Below are 26,735 nucleotides of genomic sequence, written 5' to 3'. Positions count from 1 at the left end.
AAGCATTTTCTCCTCCTCTGTTTTCACCTTGGAGGCGCCTTCTGCTCTGCTGTCCTATGCCTTCCCGGTGCCGTGGACGGATGCTGGGAGGTCTCTTCCTGGAGATCGTGCATCCCGGTAACGAAGTGACCGCGGAGATGGGGGAACCCCTGGTGCCGTTAGACACGAAAACACTAACCAGTTAAACAACATTCTACTCACATAACTCACACTACTCATACCACAATATCCATACACTTTTAAACCTCTGGCCTCTACAGTGTTCTGTATCACACCACAATGTATATTACGCGGAGATGGGGGAAACCCCTCGTGCCGTTAGACCCTAAACACACTATACATCATACTACTCATACCGACGGGTTTTGCAAAGTTGTGCAGCATCACAGAAATTAACGCGAATTTGTGGGGAACCACAGGAATCGCCTAACAAACACACTGTGACCACTACATTATTTTGGTCATTTGGCTTCTTGGCCTAGGGGCCCGTGAAACACCACCGAACCTCGACCCCTAGTTACCGTCCACTGGCGCGGGAAGCTAACCCCAGAGTCGCTTAAACGTTTTGGGAAGGGATCATAAAAAAGAATTTTTACTGAAGGGGAGAACAGGGAGAGATAGTCAGAGGCATAGATGTAAGTCGGAGGCATCCACCAGAGGGAGTGAGAAGAGGGGACAGAGGGGTACTCTGGGGAGGAGGGAAAGAAAGATAAAGTCATTGGGTCAGAATGCCCTATACATGTATTTTCTGTTGAAGTGGAGCACAAGGGGGGTGGTTGTAGGGGGAGGGGACAGGTGAAGAAAAAGAAGTGGATGTATGGAGGAGGCAACCACTAGAGACAGCTGGAAAAGGGGAACAAAGGATTACCTTGTGGAAGAGGTGACGTCCCATCCATCCCCGGGGGAGATGTGAAAGGCATAGGGAGATAATGGAAGAAGGAAGAGGCATGGCTGAAGAATAAGGGGTGGGTATAAGCAGAGGGCTAACACCAGGTGAAGTAGGAAAGGGGAGATAGAAAGAATTCCTTGGACGACCTTAGGGGGAGAAGTAAAAGTCACAGCGTCAGAGTATGTAGCTCCTGCTTTGCGAAACATACCAGGCCGAGTAGCGCCTAACGCTAGCAAGTCATCTCACGCTCAGGTTAATGGTAGAGATGTTTTGTAGTGCCAGATTCATAGACATCTATATGACAGGAACAAAAAAAAAAATCCCCTCTATATGGTTCGATACACGCAAGGGTGTCCTGTGGCTTTCAAAAAAAGTAGATAATCTTCGCATGGGTGCAGGCAGATTGTCATAATGTTCCTCAAATACTACCTTCACAGTGAAAGGATAGATGAGATATTTTTTAGACGGACAGAGGAGAAATTTTTCCTTTACGGACAAGTCAGTATCCAAAACCAACGATCAACGGTTATCATTAAAGAAACCTTCATTAAAGAAAAAACCCTAGGTTAGCGCGCTGCTATGCGAACATAGTCCTAGAAATATAGTACTGCGCACATTTCTATAGCAGTTACTATGAAGAATCGAACCTGCAAATTTATGAGTTTTTAGCCTACTTTCCAAAATGGAAAGCAGGTTTATGAGATCACCAGGCTTGTGCGTATGTGTGTGTAGCCCCTCCTCCGCCATAAACTTTGTGTTTACAGTCCGATTTCAAAGTTATTGCACACTATTGGAGTTATTGGAGATGTTTCATTTTGATGTCTTGAAACAAGATGGCCGCCATATAAATTATTTATTTAATGTACAGTATTTTTAATGATCTTTGCAATCCAATTCAAACTAAATTTGTATATGTAAGGATCCTAGGATACTTGGTGGATTTTGCGAATGAAGAACCCACTCAGACTGTAATTTCCCCATCCTCATTTAAACCGGGAAGGAGAAGTTGGAATATGACTGTTTCCTAACGACATGTGTTTACAGTCCGATTCAAACAAAATATACATCAGAAAAGGGTGCCATGATACCGTGAAGTGGTTACTTTAAAATTTACTTCAAATTTTTATGTATCCACTTCAGATCTACATGATGGCAAGTCGATCTTGAGATATTGTCTATTTTCAAAGTAGCCCATATGATGAAAACAAGGTCAAGGTCAAAGTGTGTTTGTTTTAATTAAGGTCTCCAGTGTTCCCCTGTATGCCGTATATGCTGTAGCGTCTGAAAAGGGTATAAGGCCAAGGCTGGCAAGTGTGCATATGTAGGTGTGTAAGTATGTGTGTTGTTATATTGAGTGTTGAGTGCCAGCACCTGGCGACTTTGCAGCCAAGGGGCAGGGGACACCTTGTCCCCTGACCACGAGAAGGCACGCCAGGGACTACTTTTTACCTGAGACTCTTACTAGGGCTATCAGGCAAGTCTGGGAGCTCCAAGGTGTTTAGGGAAAGGAACTGGGGATAAGAATGAGAGGTATGGGGACTGGAAGGGAAAGGAAAGTTGGATAGAAGATAAGGGGAAGAAGAAATAGACATCCCGTGAAATGGAAGAGAAAAGTTTACAATAGGTTATAGAAAAAAGTGTATAGTGAACTATATTCTATTTACATTTCTAATTACATTCTATTTACACCAAGTTACAAAGGAGGGTAGGCAGGCGAAGGCAGATTACGAGAAATCCTTGGCAAAAGATGCTAAGAAAAACAGCAAGGATTTCTTTACTTATATAAACTCTAAAAGGAAGGGGATGAATCTGATTGGTCCACTTGACATCGATGGTTCGACTGTTGATGATCCTGCTCAGATAGCAAACAAACTGAATGAGTATTTTGCATCTACATTCACACGTGAGGAATTATTAAGGTTTGAAAATGGCAGCAGGTAATGACACGGGTAATTACAGACCAGTTAGTTTAACTTCTGTTCCGGGTAAAATAATGGAGTCGCTGGTTAAAGATGCATTGCAGGATCATCTAGACAAGACTGCAGCAATAATTCAGACACAGCATGGGTTTGTTAAGGGAAAGTCTTGTCTGACAAATTTGATAGGATATTATGATGTTGTTACAAAGGAACTGGATGCAAAAAATAATTTGATATCATATATTTGGATTTCAGGAAAGCTTTTGACACTGTTGCGCATGGAAGACTATTATACAAATTGGAGCAGAATGGTATTAAGGGTAAGTTGCTACAATGGATAAAAGGATGGTTAAGTGGGAGAAGACAGAGGGTAGTAATCAATGGGTGCTGCTCTTCTTGGACTAATGTTATTAGTGGAGTCCCACAGGGTTCGGTGTTGGGTCCACTGTTGTTTTGTATATTTATCAATGATATTGATGAAGGAATATCAGGCTTAGTGTCGAAGTTTGCAGATGATACAAAGGTTGGCAGGGTTGTTAATGACAGTAATGGCAGTGTGCTACTGCAACAGGATCTAGATAATTTGGGCAGATGGGCTAAGAAGTGGCAACTGAAGTTTAACCTTGACAAATGCAAAGTACTGCATATGGGTAGAAGTAACCCCAGAGAAACGTACCAACTGTGTGGTACTACACTTAAGGTGGTAGAAAATGAAAAAGGACTGGGAGTAATTGTGCAGGCAGATATGAAGTTTTCTGAGCAATGCAGACAGGCTGCCAGGGCAGGTCATGGGGTTTTGTCAATGATATATAGGAATTTTGCTAGCAGGGAAAAAGAGGGTGATTATCCCTCTGTATAAGGCAATGGTCGGGCCACGAGTATTGCGTACGGGTCTGGAGGCCTCATTTTAGGAAGGATGTAGATTTACTTGAGCGTGTACAGAGAAGGGCAACAAGATTAGTGAGGGGAATGATGGGATCCTCTTATCAAGAGAGGTTTAAGTTCTGCAAATTGCAGTGGCTGGAGACTAGGCACCTGCGCGGTGATCTGATTGAGGTGTATAAGGCCTTGAATGGGTTGAGCACGCTGAATTCTGATGGGATCCTTCCACTTGTTCAGATTACGAACCTAAGGCATAAATTCAAATTAAGAAAAGACAGGTGTAGATTGGATGTGCGGAAATTTGCCTTTAGCCAGCGGGTGGTTAATTGCTGGAACAAACTTCCATCTGTCGTTGTGGAAGTTGATAGGTTGAATAAATTTAAGGAGGAACTGGACAGGCATTTGGAGGGAATGGTGTGATTTTTTTTTTTTTTTTTTTTTTTGGCTGATGCTGCATAAGCTCATACATTTGCTTTCTTGCATCACATGCCACTACTACTACTACTACATTTAAAATCTAAACTTAAGGTTCTTAGACATATTTGATTAGAGCTGCAAAGCTAGCAACAAAACAGTATCATATGAAAATTATATAGAAATCTAAAATTATACACAAGTCTACAACCTGTAGACAGCAAGTAACATAATAAAACCCGGTCTTGAAAAGAAAATGCTTAACAAGTTTTTGCTACCAATCAATCAATAGCTACTAATTATTTAAATACCAAAGCCTCAACAATGCAATCATTCAATTCTTCCCATCAACAGACAATTGATTTCAGCCACATTTTCAATGAATTAGAAGTGAAAGTATTAGTGAACAAAAACTTACCTAAATTTACAATTTTAGCAGTTGTTTACAATTATTTCAGGATATAGTTGCAAAACTTTGCAACCCAAACAACTCAACGATTTTTAGTTAAGACTGCAGTTCTGGCAGCCAAGAAACAACTTGTTCAACTCCACCCAGGAGAAATCCAAGAACAATTAGCCAACAGAAACCCAGCTACGTGCCTTTCTTGGGCAACCCAGTGATAATAATTTTAACTTTTAGTAAACCTATTTACAAAATATTTCGGTCAGACTTTAAACCAGAATAATAAGTAATACAACAAGCGGCCACAATTTGTTTTAAAATAAGTGTCTCATCAACAGTCACTTCAACCTTAAAAAGTGAACATGTTAAATTAGAGTTAAATTTATCTCCAACCTGAGAATCTGGGCATCCAATTTTACAGTTTAGCTCTAACTTAGTCAGCAACTTTCGTGTTTAAGTTTCCACCAAAGCTCGTGGAAACAGTATCATCGAGCATGAAGTAATCTGGAAGAAATTTAATTGCAGTAAGTTTGATCCCGGTTTAAACGGCACATTTATGATTGCAGTTCATGGGAGTATAAACTTCAAATTAAATGCACTTGAATTGTCTGCATTGCCTCTCTGGCCTTGGGGAGCTGTCAAGACGGTCGATCATTTAATCCTAGAATGTAACCACCGTTCACAATCAAGGTAATGAGAGTGCTAAAATCAATTTGATTCTGATTCAGTAGTGAAGGGAAACAACCCCATTTAGAGAAGTCACACCGACTGATCAGAATCAAAGTCCTCCATTCCAAGTCTGTAAATATAATTTTCATATGGAATCCTAATTCAGTTCTCAGTCACGTCCAACGAACCTGAGACATCAGACAAAGTAGGCGCTTCCGTAGCCAGGTGGGCAGGAGCAGCAGTGCGTAGCACACGCTTCTTGATTAGACCGGGGTTCGAGCCCGTGCCCACCAAATGCGGAGGATGCGGAAAGGTCACGGAATGACCACCGCATATCCCAGGAGCAATATGGCCTTAGTTGCTAATGCTCCTAAAAAAAAAAAACCAAATAACAATAACAATCAGACAAAGTAACAGCACAATCCGACTGTCTTGTACAGCAGCAAAAAAAGACTGGCTAAAGGAATCCAAGCCGTGCAAATGTTCCAAGACCTCACGCTTTAAAGTTTATCTCATTAACTGCCATATGAATATTTTTCTCCAAGAGAAAAATATTCATAATAAATGTCAACCACAAGAAAACATTAGTGTTTTCGACACTATCTTCTAGAACGTAGTTTCCTGCAAGTTAATACCTTTGGTCTTTTGCATAGTCATTAAATTTTGATACCTATAATACATATCATTAACAGGACTTAGTGTCCTGCAAAGACATAACCAATAACCTCTCATATGCACAAGATTTAATTTTAAACAACAGTTCTTAAGAACAACTTACACTATAACACTCAGCGAAACTCAGAGCCAAGTAAAACCTTATAAACTTTTTGGTGTTAACACCTCATTAAGGATTAACATTTACAATGCATTTTCGTCTCCTAAACACACTATCAGCAGCAAATTAGAGAAATACAAGAAATGCTCCCTTTTTTTCCACCAACGGTGGAAAATCAGCGGGACTATATACATTTGTCTAAATCTGAGCTGATTTCTAACGTTTAAACGTTCTAGGATTAAATGATCGACAGCTCACAAAGAGGCGATGCAGACAATCCAAGTGCATTTAATTTGAAGTTTATATTCCCATGACCTGCAATCATAAATGTGCTGTTTAAGACGGGACCAAACCATTTTAACTGCTTAGTGTATTCAAAAACATTAGGAATAAAACTATATTTATCAGGTCTGATGTAGCCCAGTGGTCAGGAGCGAGAGTGCATAGCACACGTTCTTTGAGTGGACTGGGGTTCAAGCCCATGACTACTAAATACGATAAATATTTGTATTGACGACTTATTGTAAACTCTACTGACTTGGTTGTCGTGCCGCAGTATAAACAGAAAATTTATTTTATTTATATGTAAAAGAGCAGCATTCCATTCCAACTTCCAGTTTCTCATAAACTCAGATCTTAATCTAGTTATATCCTCCTTTTCAGCTAAATCCATGTTCAAAGTATAGTTACCAATATTAGCTGGGGGGATCCCTTCTTCGGTGATATAATAGATACTGCAGTATTATTTCATAGTAAATAGGTATTAACCATTCAGAACCTGCAGAGCAACAGTTCTACAGGCCCCTGAGGTGGCTAGAAGGTAAAAAACGCTGACAATGGATAAGATATTTTTTCACCATGCTATTAACCACTTTAAAGTTCCATGCACCCGCCGCATAGCATACGATAGGCAAAAATAGACTTTTATAGTACTAATTGATTTTATACCCCAAACGTTTTTACTACAGTAGACTGTCGAAATAACGGCACCCCAATAACGGAACATTCCAGATAACGGCACATTGAGATGGGATGTTTACATAAAACGCAGATGTCATGCAGTGCCAAAAAAAAAAAAAAAAAAAACAGGAAAAGAAAACGGAAAGTCACGTGATTACTGTATTTGTTTACATTCGCCATTTTCAAAGTGAATTCTGCACTGATATCACGGATTATACCGCTGTTTTACATTTATTTTAATTAAAAACCTCTCACTATGGTTCATAAAGTTAATAAACCTCATACAGAGAAGAACAACATTAAAGCTTAGTGACAAACTTGATGTAATCCACACTATTACATTAGGGTCACCCGGAATGTTCGGGATTCGAACTCGAGTCCTCTTCAAGCGGTGTGGGGAAAACAGTGACGATGCCACTGTGCCACATGATATAATAAAGAAAACAGAACGAGGCGTAAGCAGCAGTGTATTAATGGCAGAATATAACTTTGGATTGTCAACATGTTTATGTTTTGTACGTGTATTCTTAATCAAACTGTATTCTTAATCTCTCTGTTTCTTATTTAGCCTCATTATTTCTGTATTAAATATATTAAAAATAAACCACAGGGTGTCAAAGGCCCTTTGAAGTCCACAAAAAGACCGAGGACGTATTTAGAATTTGAAGCCGAAACAGTATTTAGTGCCATATTGATTGCGTTCGTAGTACATCTGCCCTTAGTGAAACCAAATTGAAGAGGAACAAATAGGTTCCTGGAAGCATAATAATTTTTAAACCTTGATACATTAGCTTCTCTAGTACTTTCCTTAAAACGGGGAGAAGCGCGATGGGGCGATACGATGTTGGTGCTTTTCCAGGTTTGTCCGGAGATTTTAGCAAAATTTTTAAGTTTTCCAGCTTCCATGGCTCTGAGAAACAGCCAGCGTTTAGGCAGATCATGATATTATTGATAAGCTGTGGCCTCAACCTGCAAATCCTTTTGAGGACTGATACCTCTACTAGATCAAACCCCGGACATTAGTCTGCGCGGGTAGCACAGTGGTATCGTCACCTTACTCCCCACGGATGGAAAAGGCCGAAGTTCGAATCCCCTAGGAACTTTAATGGGCTTTTTTCACTCCGTGGCTGAGTTAGTCGGTCTCAGGCGTAGATAGCAAGGTGCCCCCTCCCCCAGAAACCAGGGTTTTTCGTCTAACAAAAGAGGCAAAATCGACCAGAGAACACACGCAATTTACAGACACAATACACACAATTAACATTCTGGGTGACTCTAATAAATAGTTTTTTTTTTAACCCAGAACATTTTCCATCCCGCATGGAACAGATTGCATCAGGGAGTTCATATGCTGTAAATGGATCCTCGTTTGATGGACCAGCATACATTAAATTTTGCATACACATATCACTTTGCTCTGTACATTCAGAGAATGAATAATCATGGTGAATGACCTCATCAGGGATAGCATTCATAGTTTGTGCCAAGATAATGTCTCTATGCAAGTTGGTTTGGTTGAGTTTTTTTTTTTTTTTTAGGAGCATTAGCAACTAAGGCCATATTGCTCCGGGATATGCGGTGGTCATTCCCTGACCTTTCCGCATCCTCCGTATTTGGTGGTGACGGGCTCGAACCCCGGTCTAATCAAGAAGCGTGTGCTACGCACTGCTGCTCCTTTCCACCTGGCTACAGAGGCGCCTCTATATAAGTTGGTTTAATAATTGTCGAGAAGATTTCAGCGGGGTGGATTTTTTCTACAACGACCTTGTAAGCTAACCCCAAGGCTCATTTTCCATCATTTTCTGAACTAAATGGTCCCAAGCTAAGAGCTTTTCTTTGTGGACGGTGTTAAAATATAATCTTTTCGCAGCCTGTGTATACTCTACTAAACGTGCAATTTCCTCTACATTCCTGTTGTTTCTTCTAGCACGCTGATAGTCGCGCCTGGCAATTTCAAGTCATTTCTTAGGTTGGTCAATTGCCGTATCCACCAAGGCACTGCATTGTCCCCTCTTTTCTTTTTAGTAAAACTCTTAGTATAAACAGCAATTATTAGATTTCTTGTTTTCTCAACCTGCAATAATAAAGGTAAACGTTCAAGACTCATAATGAATTCATCAGAAGCAGCAACACAATTTTTGGTCGAATTGGCTCCAATCAACATTGCTTGTCTTAAAACGTGAAAAGTCATAAGTCGTTCTTGGACGACAACAATCAGTTTTATACATTACATCAAAAGTTATTACATTATGGTCACTACATGGATGCGATGTATGAACTTGCCAATTTTGAATGTATTTTCCAAATGAACGATTAGATAGTCTTAGGTCAATAAATGACTGATCAGTAGAACTAACAATGGGGAGGGTGACCTAGTGATTCCATAAATTTAGATAATTTGTGTGAATAAAATCTTCCAGCAGTTCTCCCTTCGGATTGGAGACGGGGCTGTTCCACAAAGGAGAAGCAGCATTGACATCAGTCAATATGACAATTGTTTTTCCAGCAAGTCTAATCAACAAGTTTTCCAAGTAATTTAAGAATGATTCAATGGGTTGCGTGTCCTGGCTACATCTCATGTACAAAGATACGAAAAATATCTGCCCGAAGGCAGAGACTATTGATTTTGGTGACGGTGATACCAAGGATCAGCCACGACCATGGCCGTCCACACGCTGGCTGCAGCATTTAGTCCCACACCGATAACTTTAGTATCAGACTGGATTATGTTACAATTATTCGGTAAGTCCTTAATAATTCCTTTATAAGAGTACAACTCTTGAAGTCCTAAAATTTTGACGTTCTGATCAGAAATAATTTTTGAAACGTCATTCATAACGGATAGGGCTCTCTGGAAATTAAGCTGGAGGACCGTAACACTACCATTTATATCATCTTGTGTAGAAGGGAACTTTTTCTAGTTTTCACCTGCTCTTGGGCCCTGAGGTACTTGAGGAACTTGGGATCCCTGTACAGGTGATTAGAACTTCGTTTTCTGACTTGACAATGTGGGCATACAACTGGAGAGTTTTTGTTAGGAATGTATTTAAACTGATGTAACCGAGCACTGAAATGCCCGCAAGTACTTTCCGTCTGGCCGAAATTGTTTAATGAATTCCCATATCCCAGACAACGGAAACAACGTGAGGCAACTGTAAAATCTTTTATACCATGAACGGACTAATTTAAATACACTTTATTATTTTTATTTAACTCTAAAAATATCTTCCTAATAGCGCTGGGAAAATATCATCCAGTACAAACAATTTTTTTTTTGACTTAATTTTAAAGCAAATTTTGACCTGTTCTTTCAGATCCTTCTCAATATAGCCAGTGTCAGATAGATTTTTATCCAGCAAGTTTTCTATAAACTCCTGATCTGTGCATTTTTCCCTACATCGTACACAATCATCGTTGGACAGGAGTTTTTTAGGCAATCAACATTAAAATTAAGTTCTTTAAATTTTGTACACGTTTAAAGAAACTCCAGATCTTTGTTGCTAGCAATCTCAATCAAGATACTACGATCTCTAACTTCCCTCACCGCTTTTATCTTAATTTGCTTGAAATCAGCCTTGAATTGCTTAGTTATCTCCTCTTTGACTTCACTTGTTTTACATTCTGAATCTTGACATGCCTTCACTATAATTACATGCCATTGCTGAATACCCTTTGGAGCTGTCACAACTGAAGTTCGTCTGCCTATACCTTTCGCAGCCACACAGGCATAGGTGGCAGCAGTAGAAGCGCTGGGCACACTTTTTTTTTAGAGCTTACATTTTAACTTATCATTTTCAGTACTTAATTCAAAGACAAATTTTTCTATCGAGTTAAATATCTTTGTAATCTCAATAATCATATCAGGAGTGACTTTCATTCAACTCTTCAAAGTATCTAAAAACTATTTCTAAGAGCAAAAACATAATCTATATCTGCAGAACTAGTCCGCTAAATCTGAATTATCCACCTGCCCCTGAGCTGGTTACAATTTCGGAAACTGTTTGCCAAATATATCAGCTAGCTCGATGAAAGGCTATTGGAGATCATGCAACCTTGCCTCTAGTACTTCTAGAGCCACAGGTAAGGTCATCTGGCATTGAAGCAGAAGAATCTGAAGAATTTAAACCTGACATAGAAGTGTGCACAATATGCAGTTTAAACAAGTTATCAGTTATCATTAATATAGAAGCTATCATCAAAACACTGAGTAGCAGGAAGTCCTCTAGAACAGATCTGTATAGTTAACATCAGTCCACTGTACAACAGGACAGCCCTCAAAACCCCTTAGTTAAGTTGTTTAGTAAGTAATTTGAATATAAAGAATTACTACAAGGTATCCATTAATTTTTACCAACATAAAATTGCATTTCACAATATTTCCGAAATTGTGATAAACATTGATAAAACCTGGATGAAAAGCTACACAAAACAGAAAATAATTTATAAAGTTTGCAATTTTCTGTCTCACCAACCACACAGTATGGGGCGCTCAAAAAACTCACAAAAACAAGCAATTGGGTACTTTATGCAAAAATATTAGTAGCACCTCAATTAGTGCTTCCGGGGGCTCACGACAGAGGGTAAAAGTTTTGCCCAAAACAAGCCCAAAAAAAAAAGCAATTTTGAAATATTGCAAAACAATAAATATTGATATTTTTACGTAGGAACGGGTACCAGGGGCCTTAACCTAGGCCATATAACCATAATATACACATTTATATCCATAATAAACATTCTATAATGCAAAGCCAATATTTTCACTATTAGCCTTAGTAAAGGTATATGATGCAAGAAAGCAAGCTTATGCAGAATCAGCAAAAAAAAAAAAAAAACTGCTCCCATCTAACCCCTCCGTTCGATCCAAATACCTGTCCAGCTGAGCCTTAAATTTATTTAGGCTATCAACTTCCACAACAAAGGATGGAAGTCTGTTCCACCAACCACCTGCTGGCTAAAGGCAAACTTCTGCGCATCTATCCTACATCTGTCTATCCTCAATTTCAATTTATGCCCTCTCAGTGATTATTCTGAGCAAGAGGAAGAATACCATCACCATCGAGCATGCTAAACCATTCAGGGCTTTATACACCTCAATCAGATCATCTCGCAGGTGCCTGGTCTCCAGATACTGTAATTTGCAAAACTTAAGCCTTTCTTCATAAGAGCAACCCTTTGTTCCATTCACTAATCTTGTTGCCCTTCACTGTACTCATTTCAACAGCTCTACATCCTTCTTAAAATGAGGCCTCCAGACCTGTATACAATACTCAAGGTGTGGCCTGACCATTGCCTTATACAAGGGGATAATCACCTCCTTATTCCTACTAGAAAAATTCCTGTATATCATTGACAAGACACCATGAGCTACCCTTGCAGACCATCTGCACTGCTCAAAAAACTTCATATATGCCTGCACAATTACCCCAGGTCCTTTTCATTCTCTACCACTGGCAGTGTAGTACCACAGAGTTGATATGTTACTCTAGGGTTACTGCTTCCCATATTTAGTACTTTACATTTGTCAATGTTAAACTTCATTTGCCACTTCTCATCCCATCTGCTCAACTTTTCGAGATCCTGTTGCAGCAGCGTATTAGTAGTAGTAGTAGTAGTAGTGGCATGTGATGCAAGAAAGCAAATGTATGAGCTTATGCAGCATCAGCCGAAAAAAAAAAAAAAAAATCACACCATTCCCTCCAAATGCCTGTCCAGTTCCTCCTTAAATTTATTCAACCTATCAACTTCCACAACGACAGATGGAAGTTTGTTCCAGCAATTAACCACCCGCTGGCTAAAGGAAAATTTCCGCACATCTATTCTACATCTATCTTTTCTTAATTTGAATTTATGCCCCCTTAGATTCGTAATCTGAACAAGTGGAAGGATCCCATCAGAATTCAGCGTGCTAAACCCATTCAAGGCCTTATATACCTCAATCAGATCACCGCGCAGGTGCCTAGTCTCCAGCCACTGCAATTTGCAGAACTTAAGCCTCTCTTGGTAAGAGGATCCCTTCATTCACCTCACCAATCTTGTTGCCCTTCTCTGTACACGCTCAAGTAAATCTACATCCTTCCTAAAATGAGGCCTCCAGACCTGTACGCAGTACTCAAGCCGTGGCCTGACCATTGCCTTATACAGAGGGATAATCACCTCCTTTTCCCTGCTAGCAAAATTCCTATATATCATTGACAAAACCCCATGACCTGCCCTGGCAGCCTGTCTGCATTGCATTGTCATTAGTCTCCTTAACAACCCTGCCAACCTTCGTATCGTCTGCAAACTTGGACATTAAGTTTAATATACCATCATCAATATCATTTATAAATACAGAAAACAACAATGGACTCAACACTGAACCCTGAGGGACACCACTAATAACATTATTCCACTATTGCGATGTTTGACTTAAATATCAGACCAACAGCTTCCAGAGAAAATATGGCCGCTCCTAAATGTAAGACCCCGCTTGAATTAACGCGCTGAGACGACTTGACAGTATATGTATCAATATTCGCAAAAGAACTCGAAATATGCTAAGACAATATATGTTTGGCCAATAGTATTTCACATTCACTGTGATGTCATGACAAGATGGCAGCCTCCTGTAAGTAAAATTGTGCCAAAAGTTAGCGCGTTTACGCCATGACAGTTTAAATGATGAAGGCAAGATGGCTGTCTTTACCATTATGACCATTGCATTCTGCATTAAGCTAATGTTACAGAAAAATTGCCGAGGCCAACACAAGGTCGTCAATATGTCCAAAATGTGACCCTCGACGATGTGCAGCTGCCCATGTGTCCAAAAATACAATTATTTTGTGTCTAGCCCAGAGAATTTGGGGTAAACAGCGAACACAATTAATAATATAGAGCTGACAGTTTCAGGCATAACATATAATTGGCAGCCATTACGTAAACATATATACAAAACAGCCAAAGCAATAACGGAAATTTGTATCACTTCAAGAATGGAGAATCCAAAACTGTCAGCTATAAAAATAGCATCTTCTAACTCACCAGAGCTTCATGTTCTTATTGTACACATTTTTTAGACTGGGAGTAGCCAAAAACGCAATTTTAAAAGAGTTATCCAAGAGTTAACTTCAAAGCTAAGTCACCAAGATAAGGAGCCGTTCACTATCCATATGATGAGAACAGTTGCGACCCCTATTTCAGAGTACGTGGCTTATTTTGCTTATTATTGAGTGCATCCCCACAAAAAAATTCATATAAGCCATTTTACGCTGCACTGACAAATGCCGTACTGTTCTTCAAATTGCTTTCACAACGAAACTCACTTCTCTCACATGTGTAAAAATATCTCACTCCATATCTGCTCTGTTTCCATAATTACTTTGGTACATACCGTTGACCAATGGGTTGCATGATAAATGGATAACCTTGTATTTCTAAGGAAACATGTTTATTTAGATACAAAAGTATAATATTTATTTCCCATGTTTTCGAAATACCTTAAGAAATGACTTTTAAAGTTCTACATCGTAATTTATATATTCATTACAATTATTTGCTTTTTTGGGCTGTCTAGTCGTATGAAGAAACTCCTCTCTTTCTTTTTCTCCCCTTTCCCCCTCTACTATAAACACACGCACACGCACACACACACACACTAAATCCCTTCCTTTCTGACAGTTGAGACAGCACATCACGCAAATCCGAAGATATTTACACTGAAACGAAAAATAAAAGGAACATATAAGTAAAGGATGATGATGGAAAGTCGTAGCCTACAAGGGAATGCATTTATGATGTCGAAACCTGTTTTGATTAAAATGCATATAATTACTGTTACTGCTTCTTCCAACTGAGAGTAGACCAACATTTCCTTCGTGCTGCTTACTGGTAGGTGTAGCAACTCCTCGACCCGCTGTCAACAAGTCTATCCACTTCATCCTGAAGAACGGGTGAAAAGATCCGCAGATGCCATCACTAATAGCGTGCAAAGGGAATGTACGACCAGAATATCAGCTTTGATTAATTTCTAAATATCATATTGTACTTCCATATCGTTTAATCGGCATATTCCCTGCCAGATGTCTCGTAAGTGCTTTCTTTTAAGTTATGAAATGCTATAAGCATCGATAAAATATCCATGATGTTAATGATTTAGCAAGAGTCGGAATTCTGGTTACGCTTTGACCTAATTACTGCCAAAGTTCATCTTGTTTCCTGATATATATAGAGATTAACCTGATCTTAAAATACTGAGGTCACAAGGGAGGACAACACGAAGTTGTTAATGCGGAATAGACCTATCTGCATTATTACGGCTTTAACAGGATAGAAAGTAGGACAATTCTTCCTTCCTTTCATCCGCGCCCCATTCCCTTTACTGAAATAATTTCTGGATACTTAACAGGTGGCGATGCCTTCATATTTGTGACTAGCCATGAATTACAATTTTTCTTAAACGTTACATATGCTAAGCATGTTTAATGCTAGACGTGTTGCATTAGAAAATGCAATGTATTTTCTTAAAAATTGTTCTGAAATTCGTGGAACGGTGTGTGAGCCCAGTTCCTTTTAGTTTTTCGATACGTTTGGTATTAGTTTTTTATATACTGCATATATATTTCGTGACGTTTATTTGCTTAATAACAGGAGGAAAGCGCGCGAATAAAAGCAAAATTTAATCCAATGATCATGGTACGAATGCAGGTAACAAGTATTTGTTATTGATTTTATTTTCCACCTGAGTTTTTGACATAGTCTCGTACCGAGCCAGACAAGCAAGTGCAAGCTTGTGACCATAGATTAAGTAGGAACAGATAGTCGACTTGAAAAATGTTTGGAACGCGGCCATTTGTGTCAACCGATACACTCATTCTTTTCTGTTTTAGTCAGAGACGGTTGCATTCTGTTAGCTGTTCATAATTGTATTATTACTAGAATATTACAGTACTGCAATATAACCATAATGTTACAGTTTTAAAGCTGAGAAAGACTAACTTGGTAGGAAGGACGTTAGGAAAATATAATAATCTAGTAACGTTTATTATGGCGTTAAAATTTTTAATATTTAAAGATTTCTTGTGTATTTAGTGTTTTACTTTTTTTTTGTCGCTTTAGTAAATTCAGTTCTGCCCATTGCAAAAAGATTGTCCTCCGTGACAGTATAGTGGTTTGTCACTCGTTTGCAGACTCGTTGTCACTCGTTTGGAGAGATTTGAGTTCGATTTTGGTTAGCGACTGGTGAATTCCTTGTCCTTTTCGATCGAGGCTGTAGTTAACCGACCTCAAGCGGAGGGAGTAGGGCTCCTCCGTAAGTTATTCCGGGTTTTTCATCTTGTATAACATGCAAATCGGCCCGTGAATACACACTTCTAGAGATATAAACATAAACCAGGATCTAAAAAATCCAAAGAGAGAACACAGTAGCCGCCTGCACCTATGCAACTGAAAGTCAAAAATTCCCTTTTTTGTTGAAAATTCAACTAATCGTAGAGTTTTTAAAAATATTAGTAGTTTATCTATATCATTAGAAGAATGGTTTTTCATTAATATGTAGAAATTGGCTATTCTCTTTGTGGATTACACTCCTTTACATCTCAGAGACAGTTGCATTCTGTTAGATGTTCAGAATTGTATTATTACTATAATGTTACAGTACTCAAAGGGAACAATAAAGAACGTTTTTACCACAAATATAACTTCCTTGATCCAGAGTCTGGATTCCAGACTGTGGATCAAGGGGGTTCTAGAATGTTTAAACAGACGACGCAGGCCAATGTTTTTGGATTTAGTTTTGCAAAAAATAGAAGGCATGAATAGAATTGTTAAAAGTTATCAATGTCAGAAATGTGTTTACAATATAACGCTAACATGAAACGAAATTCCAAACTCATCGTTACTAAATTTTATGGAGAAAACTTTTGACCCGAGGTTGAACGATGAAAGTTCTCCAAAAATTGAAGATTTATAACAAAGCATACAATGGATTCGACAATGTTTTCCAACAAATCAGTGACAATTTGTGAAAATTAAATTATGTACGATTCTGAAATTATACACAATATGATGGAAACAGATGAATCTAAGTATGAAGAGAAGAGATTAAATCAAATCCAGAGTCAAAAATTTCTCATGCAGCAGCCAAAACATCCCAGACAGAACCTAACGTTATATTGAGCAACAAGCAACCTGATTCAACAGTAACGATGTGTTTATTAAAAAAAAGTGGCAGACAATGCTGCAAAACGTCACATTTCATCATCTGTATTATGTAAACGAATTAACATTTATGTTTTAAGTGAAAATAAAATTCTTAAGTTACGTATGTATACTTTTATTATGATTCCCCCTTTAATCGTCTTTTTAACCGACCAACTACTGGTCCTGATCACATTGGATAAGAGGGCTTAAATAAATGTATCATGTGGAATTAAGCTTGAAACATTCAAATGGCCTTGGTTTTATTAAATAAAAAGTCACGTTGTATGCGAGTCTCATTGTTTTCATTTAATGTGGATCTGCAATAATCATAGCATAGAATAGAATAGGTGATAAATACGCAAAAAGTCATGAAAATAATTTAGGAAAACCTTGGTTTACATTAGATCTCTTATGCGCTACTTGTAATCTCTGAGATACATGGCTTCTACTGCTAATTAATGTATATAATATAATGAGGAAACTCGTGATGCCAAGATGTGAGGAATATAACGAACTAACAAATGACCAGAATGAGGCGGATGGTGATTCATGCGCATAACGAGCAATAAACTAAACACCAGTGTTCAACACGTACTCGAACTAATTAGGCCAGATAGTGAAAGTACGTTTAAAATAATGCTGCAGCTATCCCTAATTAGGTCACGGAATTAGTAATTTCTTGAAGAGCAGGCCAGTATTAGTCAACGCGAACTTTCACTAGAACTTACAGCAGTGTTTTGTGCCCTTTAAATTGTAGACAGTAATGTTAGTAGTTCATTAATACATTATTCCGAAATACAATGGACAATTCTGAAATATTAAACAGGTCAGATTTCTTCAATGGAAGAAAACTCGTCGTACTCCATCTTTTGCATCCGGAATTTGATATAGATTGCGTTCCAGATTATTAAACTTGAGTAGTAGTTGTTCCTAGTTGACTGCGAGTAATACAGGGTGATTATTTTTTTTTTTACGTTATGCTATTTTATTTATCCGAAGAACATAAAACAGAAATTAACGCTTGAACTATATTTAGCAGTGTTGGGAAATTCATGCCACAACATGGTCTCCATGTTTAACAATAATGTTCACAGTCGAAGTCTGTGAAGAACAAGCTCCAATGTTTCCTCCTACACAGAAAAAGTTTCATATTCAATCGCTTTCTTCAGCTCAGGAACGGTTCGCGATTCTTCTCAAACACTCTCTTTGGGATAACTCCAGAGATAAAAATTAAATAGGTTTAAATTTGGTGACATGGTTGGGGGTTGTTAATGACAGTAATGGTGGTGTGCTACTGCAACAGGATCTAGAAAATTTGGGCAGATGGGCTGAGAAGTGACAAGTGAAGTTTAATATTGACAAATGCAAAGTACTGCATATGGGTATAAGTAACCCCAGAGGAACGTACCAACTGTGTGGTACTAAACTTAAGGTGGTAGAAAATGAAAAAGACCTGGGAGAAATCGGGCAGTCAGATATGAAGTTTTCTGAGCAATACAGACAGGCTGCAAGAGCAGGTCATGGGGTTTTGTCAATGATATAAGAAATTTTGCTAGCAGGGAAAAGGAGGTGATTATCCCTTTGTATAAGGCAATGGTCAGGCCACGCCTTGAGTACTGCGTACAGGTCTGTAGGCCTCATTTTAGGAAGATGTGAGCGTGTACAGAGAAGGACAACAAGATTGGTGAGGGGAACGAAAGGGTCCTCTTACCAAGAGAGGCTTAAGTTCTGCAAATTGCAGCGGCTGGAGACTAGGCACCTGCGAGGTGATCTGATTGAGGTGCATAAGATTTTGAATGGGTTGAGCAAGCTGAATTCTTATGGGATTTTTCTGCTTGCTCAGATTACAAACCTAATTGGGCATAAATTCAAATTGAGGAAAGAGAGTTGTAGAATAGATGTGCGGAAATTTGTCTTTAGCCAGCGGGTGGTTAATTGCTGGAACAAACTTCACTTCTATTTAAGCTATCAACTTCCACAATCTGTCGTTGTGGAAGTTGATAGCTTAAATAAATTCAAGGAGGAATTGGAGAAACATTTAGAGAGAATGGTTGTGTGAATTTTTTTTGGCTGATGCTACATAAGCTCATACACTTGCTTTCTTGCATCACATGCCTCTATTACTATTATTACTATTACTATTACATTGGAGGTCACCTCAAGGTAGCCCTCAGAAACCACCATGTTGTCAAAATTTAAAATCAGAAACTCTAAGACAACTCCCCCTCCTATTAAATATTACCAATCTCCAAACTTTTCTCTAGAGTAATGATGTTGTTGGCGCGAAAAATTTGAACCTTGCAAAACTGCAAAGAGTGAGTAAAAATTGGTTGCTGTCGTAATTATTAACAGTTCTGAAATATCGAATTAAAATCAATAGCCATGTCTGAAGGATGAAAAAAAAATCAAAACTAGAAATGTTTCGAAATTGTGAGTCTATTATTAATTCTTCCACTTTTCATTTCATTTATTTCATAAAATGATTCATATTAATATCGCTCCTTGCTGAAAAGCAGAAAAAATATTACAGTAAGAATTGCAATTATATAGTTGTTCTAATGTAATTCTTTGCTCAATTTGTAATTCAGTTGTCTGAAAATCTGTTTGTCTCAACCATCCCAAACTGCAGATTGGGATGGTCGAGCACCTGTGGTTGATCCAAGAGATTAATTAGCAAATACAGGTTACTAACTTCAGTAACTTGTGTTTGCAGCGCCTCGCGTGACATATTTTGGCGAAATGCTAATTTCTTGTGTGTACTGAAAGGACGGTCGTATCACAGATTAATATTTACTAATCTGTGGATCGTATATTTTGTGAATATGAATAAATTACATCGCGTATTTTCGAAAAAAAAAGAGAGTGATATTTCTGGAACAGCTACCCAATTGATGTGGTGAAAGAGAAATAACGATTAAATAAATGCTAAGTATAAATGCTAAACTGCAGTAGTCTGCAGATCAGTGCCGATTCATTCTCCGTGTATCCACTGCAAACTGCGCTACGGAAATGTCCGTACTCTGGTACGGCAATGTCTACAGCGCTGCGGTGGCTATGGTAACTAGCCCTAGAATAGGCTATTTCCGTGATGACCGACGGCAGATTTTATACTACCATGGATGTCTATGGGAGTTGACTATCTGTATAATCCGTGAGTTCATCCATAATGACCACAGACATTGCATTGCAACAGATATGGAATCGAGAATTTATGTATTCTTGATTTAAAGTCAATATTCATAACAAGATAAGCGAAATAAATATGTATTTAGCAAAATTTTCCGTTAGCAAAATTTTCCAGAGCCAATATTTTCTCCTCGGAGAAAATTATGGTTTCGAAATAGCTTTCAAACAGGAGTGAGCGCTGCTTCTAAACTGCCCCCCCCCCCCCGCCGCCCATCTCTCTCTCCACATCTAAGAAAATAAAAGTATTTTTTTTTTTTTTATTTGTAAATAAATTCTCAAGTTCTTTAGGAAACTTCAGAGAAGATGAGCTCCTTGAGTACCTCAGTACCTTCCTGATCAATTCTTCCTTGCTTGCCGTCTGGGTAGCAGGATCTAATTCAATTAAATATAATGTGGCCTTTGAGAGATCAACAGCGTTATGAGAAAAAGCAACTTGTTAATTTTACATAATAGCCCTGTTGAGAGAAAGTTAATTATTTAATATATAGTAATAATTAATTATTTTATTATTAATATATTTATACTTATACTTTCCTTGGTATGAAGCTTTTTAAGTTAATTTATTATAAAGATTAGCATATAATACAAACAAGAAGTTCTAAGAAGAATGGTGCCTGCTCTCCACTACTTTAATTAAAAATGGTTAATAATGGGCCTATTCCAGTCTTGTTTCAAAATGGTGAATCAAAGTAAAAACAGTCCGTCAAGGCATCTACATAAGGTAAACTCGGTCACACTGTAAACACACTATAAAGGGGCGATGGCTATAATTTACGTGGCAGTCATCGTTTTTTTTTTTTTCAAGATGGAGGATCGAAATGAACCACGCGCTTCCAGGTATTAAGTACCCTCTCATGTACCCATAACTTTGGTTTGGATCGGAATATAAACATAATCAAACGGTTATTAGAACCATATACATGGCAATTTCTTAAGTTCCTTCTATATTTTCTGGCACAAAACCAATTCTTTCGGACAGTGCTTGCTAGGATAGATTTCAGACTAGTTGGTAGCTGCTTAAAAATTCTTATTCATTCTAAACTGTTGATGTTTCTTTCGTCTATACTTTTAAAATAGCCTTGTCTAAAAATGTGACTAATCACGTAAGATAGTTTTTTTCAGATTCAAAAAACAAGTAGAAATTAGATGTACGGTATATGCCGTAGTATTTATTTGTCTAAAATCCTGCCACGCCAAACACAAACGTGGAATGTAATAAATGAAATTTAGGTTTCTGTTGTATATTTTCTGGTTATAATCAAAGCGACAGGACTACAACATATCTTTTAAATTGGTATATTCAAATTTGGGTCGTTGCTTGTTTATGCACGTGGACTTCGTGAAGTACTTTTTTTTTTTTTTTTTCGTCACGGATTGAACTGTGTGCGCCATTGCGAATCTGCTTGCCCTCGTTTGACTGTGGGTAGGTTGTCATTTAGCAACTAGAGCAGAATTGGCTGGTTCATGTAAAGCTGTGTTAAGGGAAGTTCTTCATTATGCAAAGAACACTTACAGTATGAGGAAGTCATTATTGCAGTTCATACGAATGTGCGATAAACTAATCAAGAATCCGTAAATCATTACAATAAGAGAAAAAAAAAATCTTTATTTCATTCGTTGTTATTGAATTTTTTATGATGGAGCAGTCGCAGAGTAGTATACTCTCAGCAGCCGCCGATTTTACCATTCTAGGACCCTGGGTACATCCTCTAATCCGGGGGCCACTACATGGCGGATTCAGTTCCGACAACGATTTTTCGTGAACTGCGAGTGATCTGAACCTAGTCATTAATTTGTTCATAAAATAATTATTTTAGTTTTGCATTTTTCTAAGTTCCCTTATATTCGGCTTATGATTTTAAAAATCGATCATACATTTTATGCTATTTTTCGGTACTGATGCCACAAAATTTCTGGAATATATATTAATAATATAATTTATATGATTAAATGAACGACTCTCGTGTGAACCGTGTAGCCCTTGCTGTTCACTGCCATATATTTTAATTAGTGAACATCGTTATATCTACCGATATTTAACAAGACAACCCGGAGTGTTCGGGTTTGAGGATGTCACGTTCGGGCTGTGGGTTTTGTTTTCATTTTTCCAGGTCATAGAATAGAGGGGAAAAAAATAATAATCATTTTGAGATGAATGCGATATTACATTATTTCATGCGTGTTTAAAACGTATGTAACTTACAAAACTACTCAATACTTTTTCATCATGTACTATGCTGTTTAAATAATCAGTCAACAACCTTTCCAACTATATATCACCTATCGAGTTCGACCTATCAGTTTTTTTTACAAATGTATCTTCATTCGAATAAAAAAATTTGGAGTAAGCTTAAAAACTAAATTAACAAGTAATTAATGAGATTTCTGGCATGTGTTTCCTCCAGAACATAATAAATAATCTTTTTGCTTACTTTTTTAATTCAGTTAACAGGATTTTTGAATTAACTGTACATAAGCAGAAAATTACTATTAATGCGACCTTAGGCTTAATATTCATTAGTTAGCTAAAGTCAGCTTTGAACTTCGTCATAGGAGCAATCGTAACTAATATTTGCTGTGAAAGAAGAGAGAGAGAGTACGTGTGACTCAGTCATACATTGAAAAATAAAATCAGAAATGCTATAATACTAAAAACATTTAAGACAAAACAAAAGGAGATAAACTGCATCATATTACCATAGAAAATGTACAAAAGGAGAGCAGTTACATAACAAAGGTGGTACACATTAGAAGCCCCATAAGGGTGTCAGGATCCACGCAAAATAACCTTAATTAATTCCTTTCTATAGATAGACTTCACAAAGCGAGATCTACTTGAAATTTGTTAATTAATGCCAGGGAGAGGGTAGGAAACATTCTATCTATAAATTTAATACGATTTTCTAGCAAAATTGGCCTAGGCTTTTTGTCTAATGTTTCTAGGAGGAATATGCCAGGTAATTTCTGATCAGAAAGAGGGACTTCAGACTTTTACTACTCTCATACAGTAACTCCTAGTATTTAACAGTTCGCGTTGGTAAAAGCCAGTTTTGATAATCGCATTTTCTAACTGTTTGCACGCAGTGTAAATGATAATTTTCTGTTTATCGCTTTTCCAATTTTTAAAGAAGGGAATAGTGGGGAGAATGATATATCTGCTATCCACTCAAGGTTGTCTGTGTTACATATTCACTATATTCCGAATACAGTGAATATGTTACCTAGACAACCTAGTAGGGATAGCAAATATATCCCTCCATGTCCCGTTTAAAAACTGAAAAGTAAATGAATGTTTTTTGATATTTCGGGTTTTTATCCTATCAGAAAGGTGAAAGTCTGATTTTCAGGCTTTTATAGTATCACACAATATACTGTACAAAATCGTAAACGATTTGTTAATAAAGGATTAGCTTAACTTAACCAGTTTTAAAATATATGTTATTTCAATTAAAATTATTTAAAATAACTGCTATTACCTACAAAGTAAGAAACTATCATGTTATATTAAGTGATTAAAAGCGATAGAAACATTTTTATGAAAATTCCAACTAGCCTCATCGGCTACGAGATTCGCACTCAGTCACCATCATAAATACAGTTGAACATGCAATGCGGTATCTGGTCATGTGCCACTGCGGCAGTATGCAGTGGCGTATTATCTGCAGATGGCAGAGAGAAAACAGCCAGAAAAAAGTGAGCAGGTATAAAGGAAACATTCAGAACAGTTTCTGGCAGAGAAAATGCACATTTATTTGTACGTATTTATTTTCAAATATATCTTTGTTTCTTGGCTTTTAAGTGAACTTGTATTAATATGAACAACTGTTAACATTTGACCACGAAAATATGAAGCGTTATCACGCTTACAACTTTAATAGCATTTCTTCTTACATAAGTTAAAGATGCTAAAAATTAACATCTGGCCTGAATGCTACGCACTTGTAATGTATAATAATAACTATATTACCTATAAATAACTGCTCTTATTATTTTACAGATATTGATATCAACGTAAAACGTATTGAGAATTACAGCTCCAGTTCATATTATATAAATAATAACTATATGGCGAATAATAATACTATTCACTATATAGTGCAAGGAAGTCACAGGCTTTTGCTGCACTGACAATAATAAATAAAAAATAAAACCACCCCCAAGCTTTATATTATATATAAAATATATTAAACTGCATATAATTTTTTTTAGTAAAATACACGATTCAGATATACGTTTCTCTTTCAGTGCAGATATCCGGTAGACGGTTTAAAGGTTTCCTCGTAGCTGCCATTGACCCCTACACGAACGAGAGAATCGGAAAGTGGCTGAAAGTGAAAGGTACTGATACTCTGCCATGCGCTGCTGTCTGTCATTCTGACGGTCTCCTCAAGAGGAAAGTAATATTATTGTGGCAACCACCACGCGATCGCCCTCACGGAGGGGTAATTTTTGTGTGAGTATTTTACAAATTAACATCAAAGACAAAATTAAAAAATATATATATAAAAAAACAAAACAAAAAAAAAAAACAGTAGGTTACAACAGGAAATCTAAAACTCGGCGATATCGCGACCCCCTTCTTGAATTTGTGCAAGAAATAAATATACCATTTACTTTTAATAATTAAATTTTATTTTAAACATCAAACGAAAAAAACAATGGCAGAACTTTATAAAAGAAACTGGCGCATTGAAAAAAATAAAAATAAATAAAGTGAAATAAAAAATCAATCAATCATATATAAAACCTGAAGCAAAATTTTAAAAATTTGGACTTCTCAAGTTTCTTGTACATACCACCGCCCTCAGGAGAGTGGGGGTTAGCGCGACCCATAAAACTTATGACTCCCATCTCCTTTTTTACGTAATAAATAAATAATTTTTTTGTTTATACTCCGGGACGACCACGCGGTCAGACGAGTTCACATTATAGAGAGAATACAAGGAACAGCACCGTATTTAGCAGTCACGGGTTTGAACCCCGGTCACGTAACGAAGTCTCCGACTGAAGTCATATTATTTTTAAAAATAATACATGAAAAAACGAATATGTAGCATTCGTGTAACCCCTCCCACCAACCTGTAATGTTTTATAACATTTTACGCGACTCTCCCCTTCTTGCCTTATATAATTTGAATAGTTCTAAAGTTGTCTGAAATAAATTTGTGCACTATTTAGGAAACTTACTTTTCAAATACAAAGTAAGGAACTATTATGTTATATTAAGTAATTGTTAAGGAAATATGCTTACATTTAATTATTAAATTATTTCGAGAATCCGAACTTTAATAATAATAAAGTATAACGAACACTGCAGCGACCTCGCTGATAAAATTGAACTTTACACAAAAGAGTGATATTTCGCACATGTATATGAAAAGCAGATGTATACAGACAAATATGATGTAATTTTTTCCCCACTCACTCATTTATTTCAAAAATTTGCAGTTTTAATTTTATCCAATAATGAGTAATTTTGTTTTCACGAAATGAGAGCTTTGCCATTAACTGAATATTTGTGATCGTTTCAATACATATTGCCGTATATTATTGTATACTTCTGTCTATTCATATTAGAACCCCTACTTTGAACAAACCATCTAATATGCATTTTTTCCCCCTTTGTAGGGCCACTATCCTTAGCTCGTTTGCAAGATACTACAGCGGTGTGATTGCATCCGTTCCTTCTACAGATTATCAAGGGCACTTTTAATACATTACGCAACGAGATTTCTAAAGGACAAATGTATTATTATTATTATTTTTTTTAATGCTGAAAACTATTTCTTCGTTACACAGTACACCAGTAAAGTCTGAGTTCATCATCAACCAAAACAGCATATACTGAAAAGTATTCAGATTTTGCTTATTTATTTGGTATTAATGGATGGGATTTTTGACTGCTCTAGTTAAATTCGAGAGACAAAAATTAATGTACGTTTTCTGACTTCTGAATAAAATATATTTTAAAAAAATAAATAAAACGGTTAAATAGGTTTGCCAGGAAGACAGATTAAAATGGCTTGGTCATACACTGAGTGATCACTGAATTATGACCACCCCTATGAAAAGTGAATGCGACCCGTTGACTACGTGAGGTACCAGAGTGCGCAGTTAGTCGACCTACGTAGCGTAGATAAGGTGTCAGTGGTTCAATAGGTAGTAAAATTCCGAACGTGATGGGTAAAAGGAAGGATTTATCGGACTTTGATACAGAACAGATTGTGGGTGCTCAACGAACTGGTGCCTCGATTTCCCAAACGACTGAACTGGTGGGGTGCTCGAGAGCCGCCGTAGTTAAAGTGTGAGGACTGGCGTCAAAATGGTCAAACGACCCGACCGCAAAACTGCAAAGGTCAGCGAAAGGTTGATGTTAGAGGTGAGCGCCGGGTTCGACGACTAGTATAGGTGAACAGGCGCAGTACTGTTTAAGAGTTGACTACCCAATACAACATGGGCCAACCC

General features: G+C 37.5%; 1 protein-coding gene across 1 annotated transcript in view; it reads left to right on the top strand.

Moving 5' to 3' along the window:
- LOC150089434 (putative defense protein 1) overlaps positions 1–26,095 on the top strand; it is a 37,342-nt gene extending 11,247 nt beyond the window's left edge. Inside the window, exons 2-3 of the mRNA XM_090389980.1 lie at positions 24,516–24,723; positions 25,899–26,095. Coding sequence (XP_090246106.1) covers positions 24,516–24,723; positions 25,899–25,983 — 293 coding nt within the window. The 3' untranslated portion in view covers positions 25,984–26,095. The remainder of the gene's footprint in view (positions 1–24,515; positions 24,724–25,898) is intronic.
- The last annotated feature ends 640 nt before the right edge of the window (positions 26,096–26,735 follow it).

This window comes from Mastigoproctus giganteus, chromosome 2, assembly GCF_048544385.1.
Source record: "Mastigoproctus giganteus isolate SK-2022 chromosome 2, ASM4854438v1, whole genome shotgun sequence".
NCBI classification, from domain to species: Eukaryota; Metazoa; Arthropoda; class Arachnida; order Uropygi; family Thelyphonidae; genus Mastigoproctus; species Mastigoproctus giganteus.
This window is presented reverse-complemented; position numbering and strand designations above follow the sequence as displayed.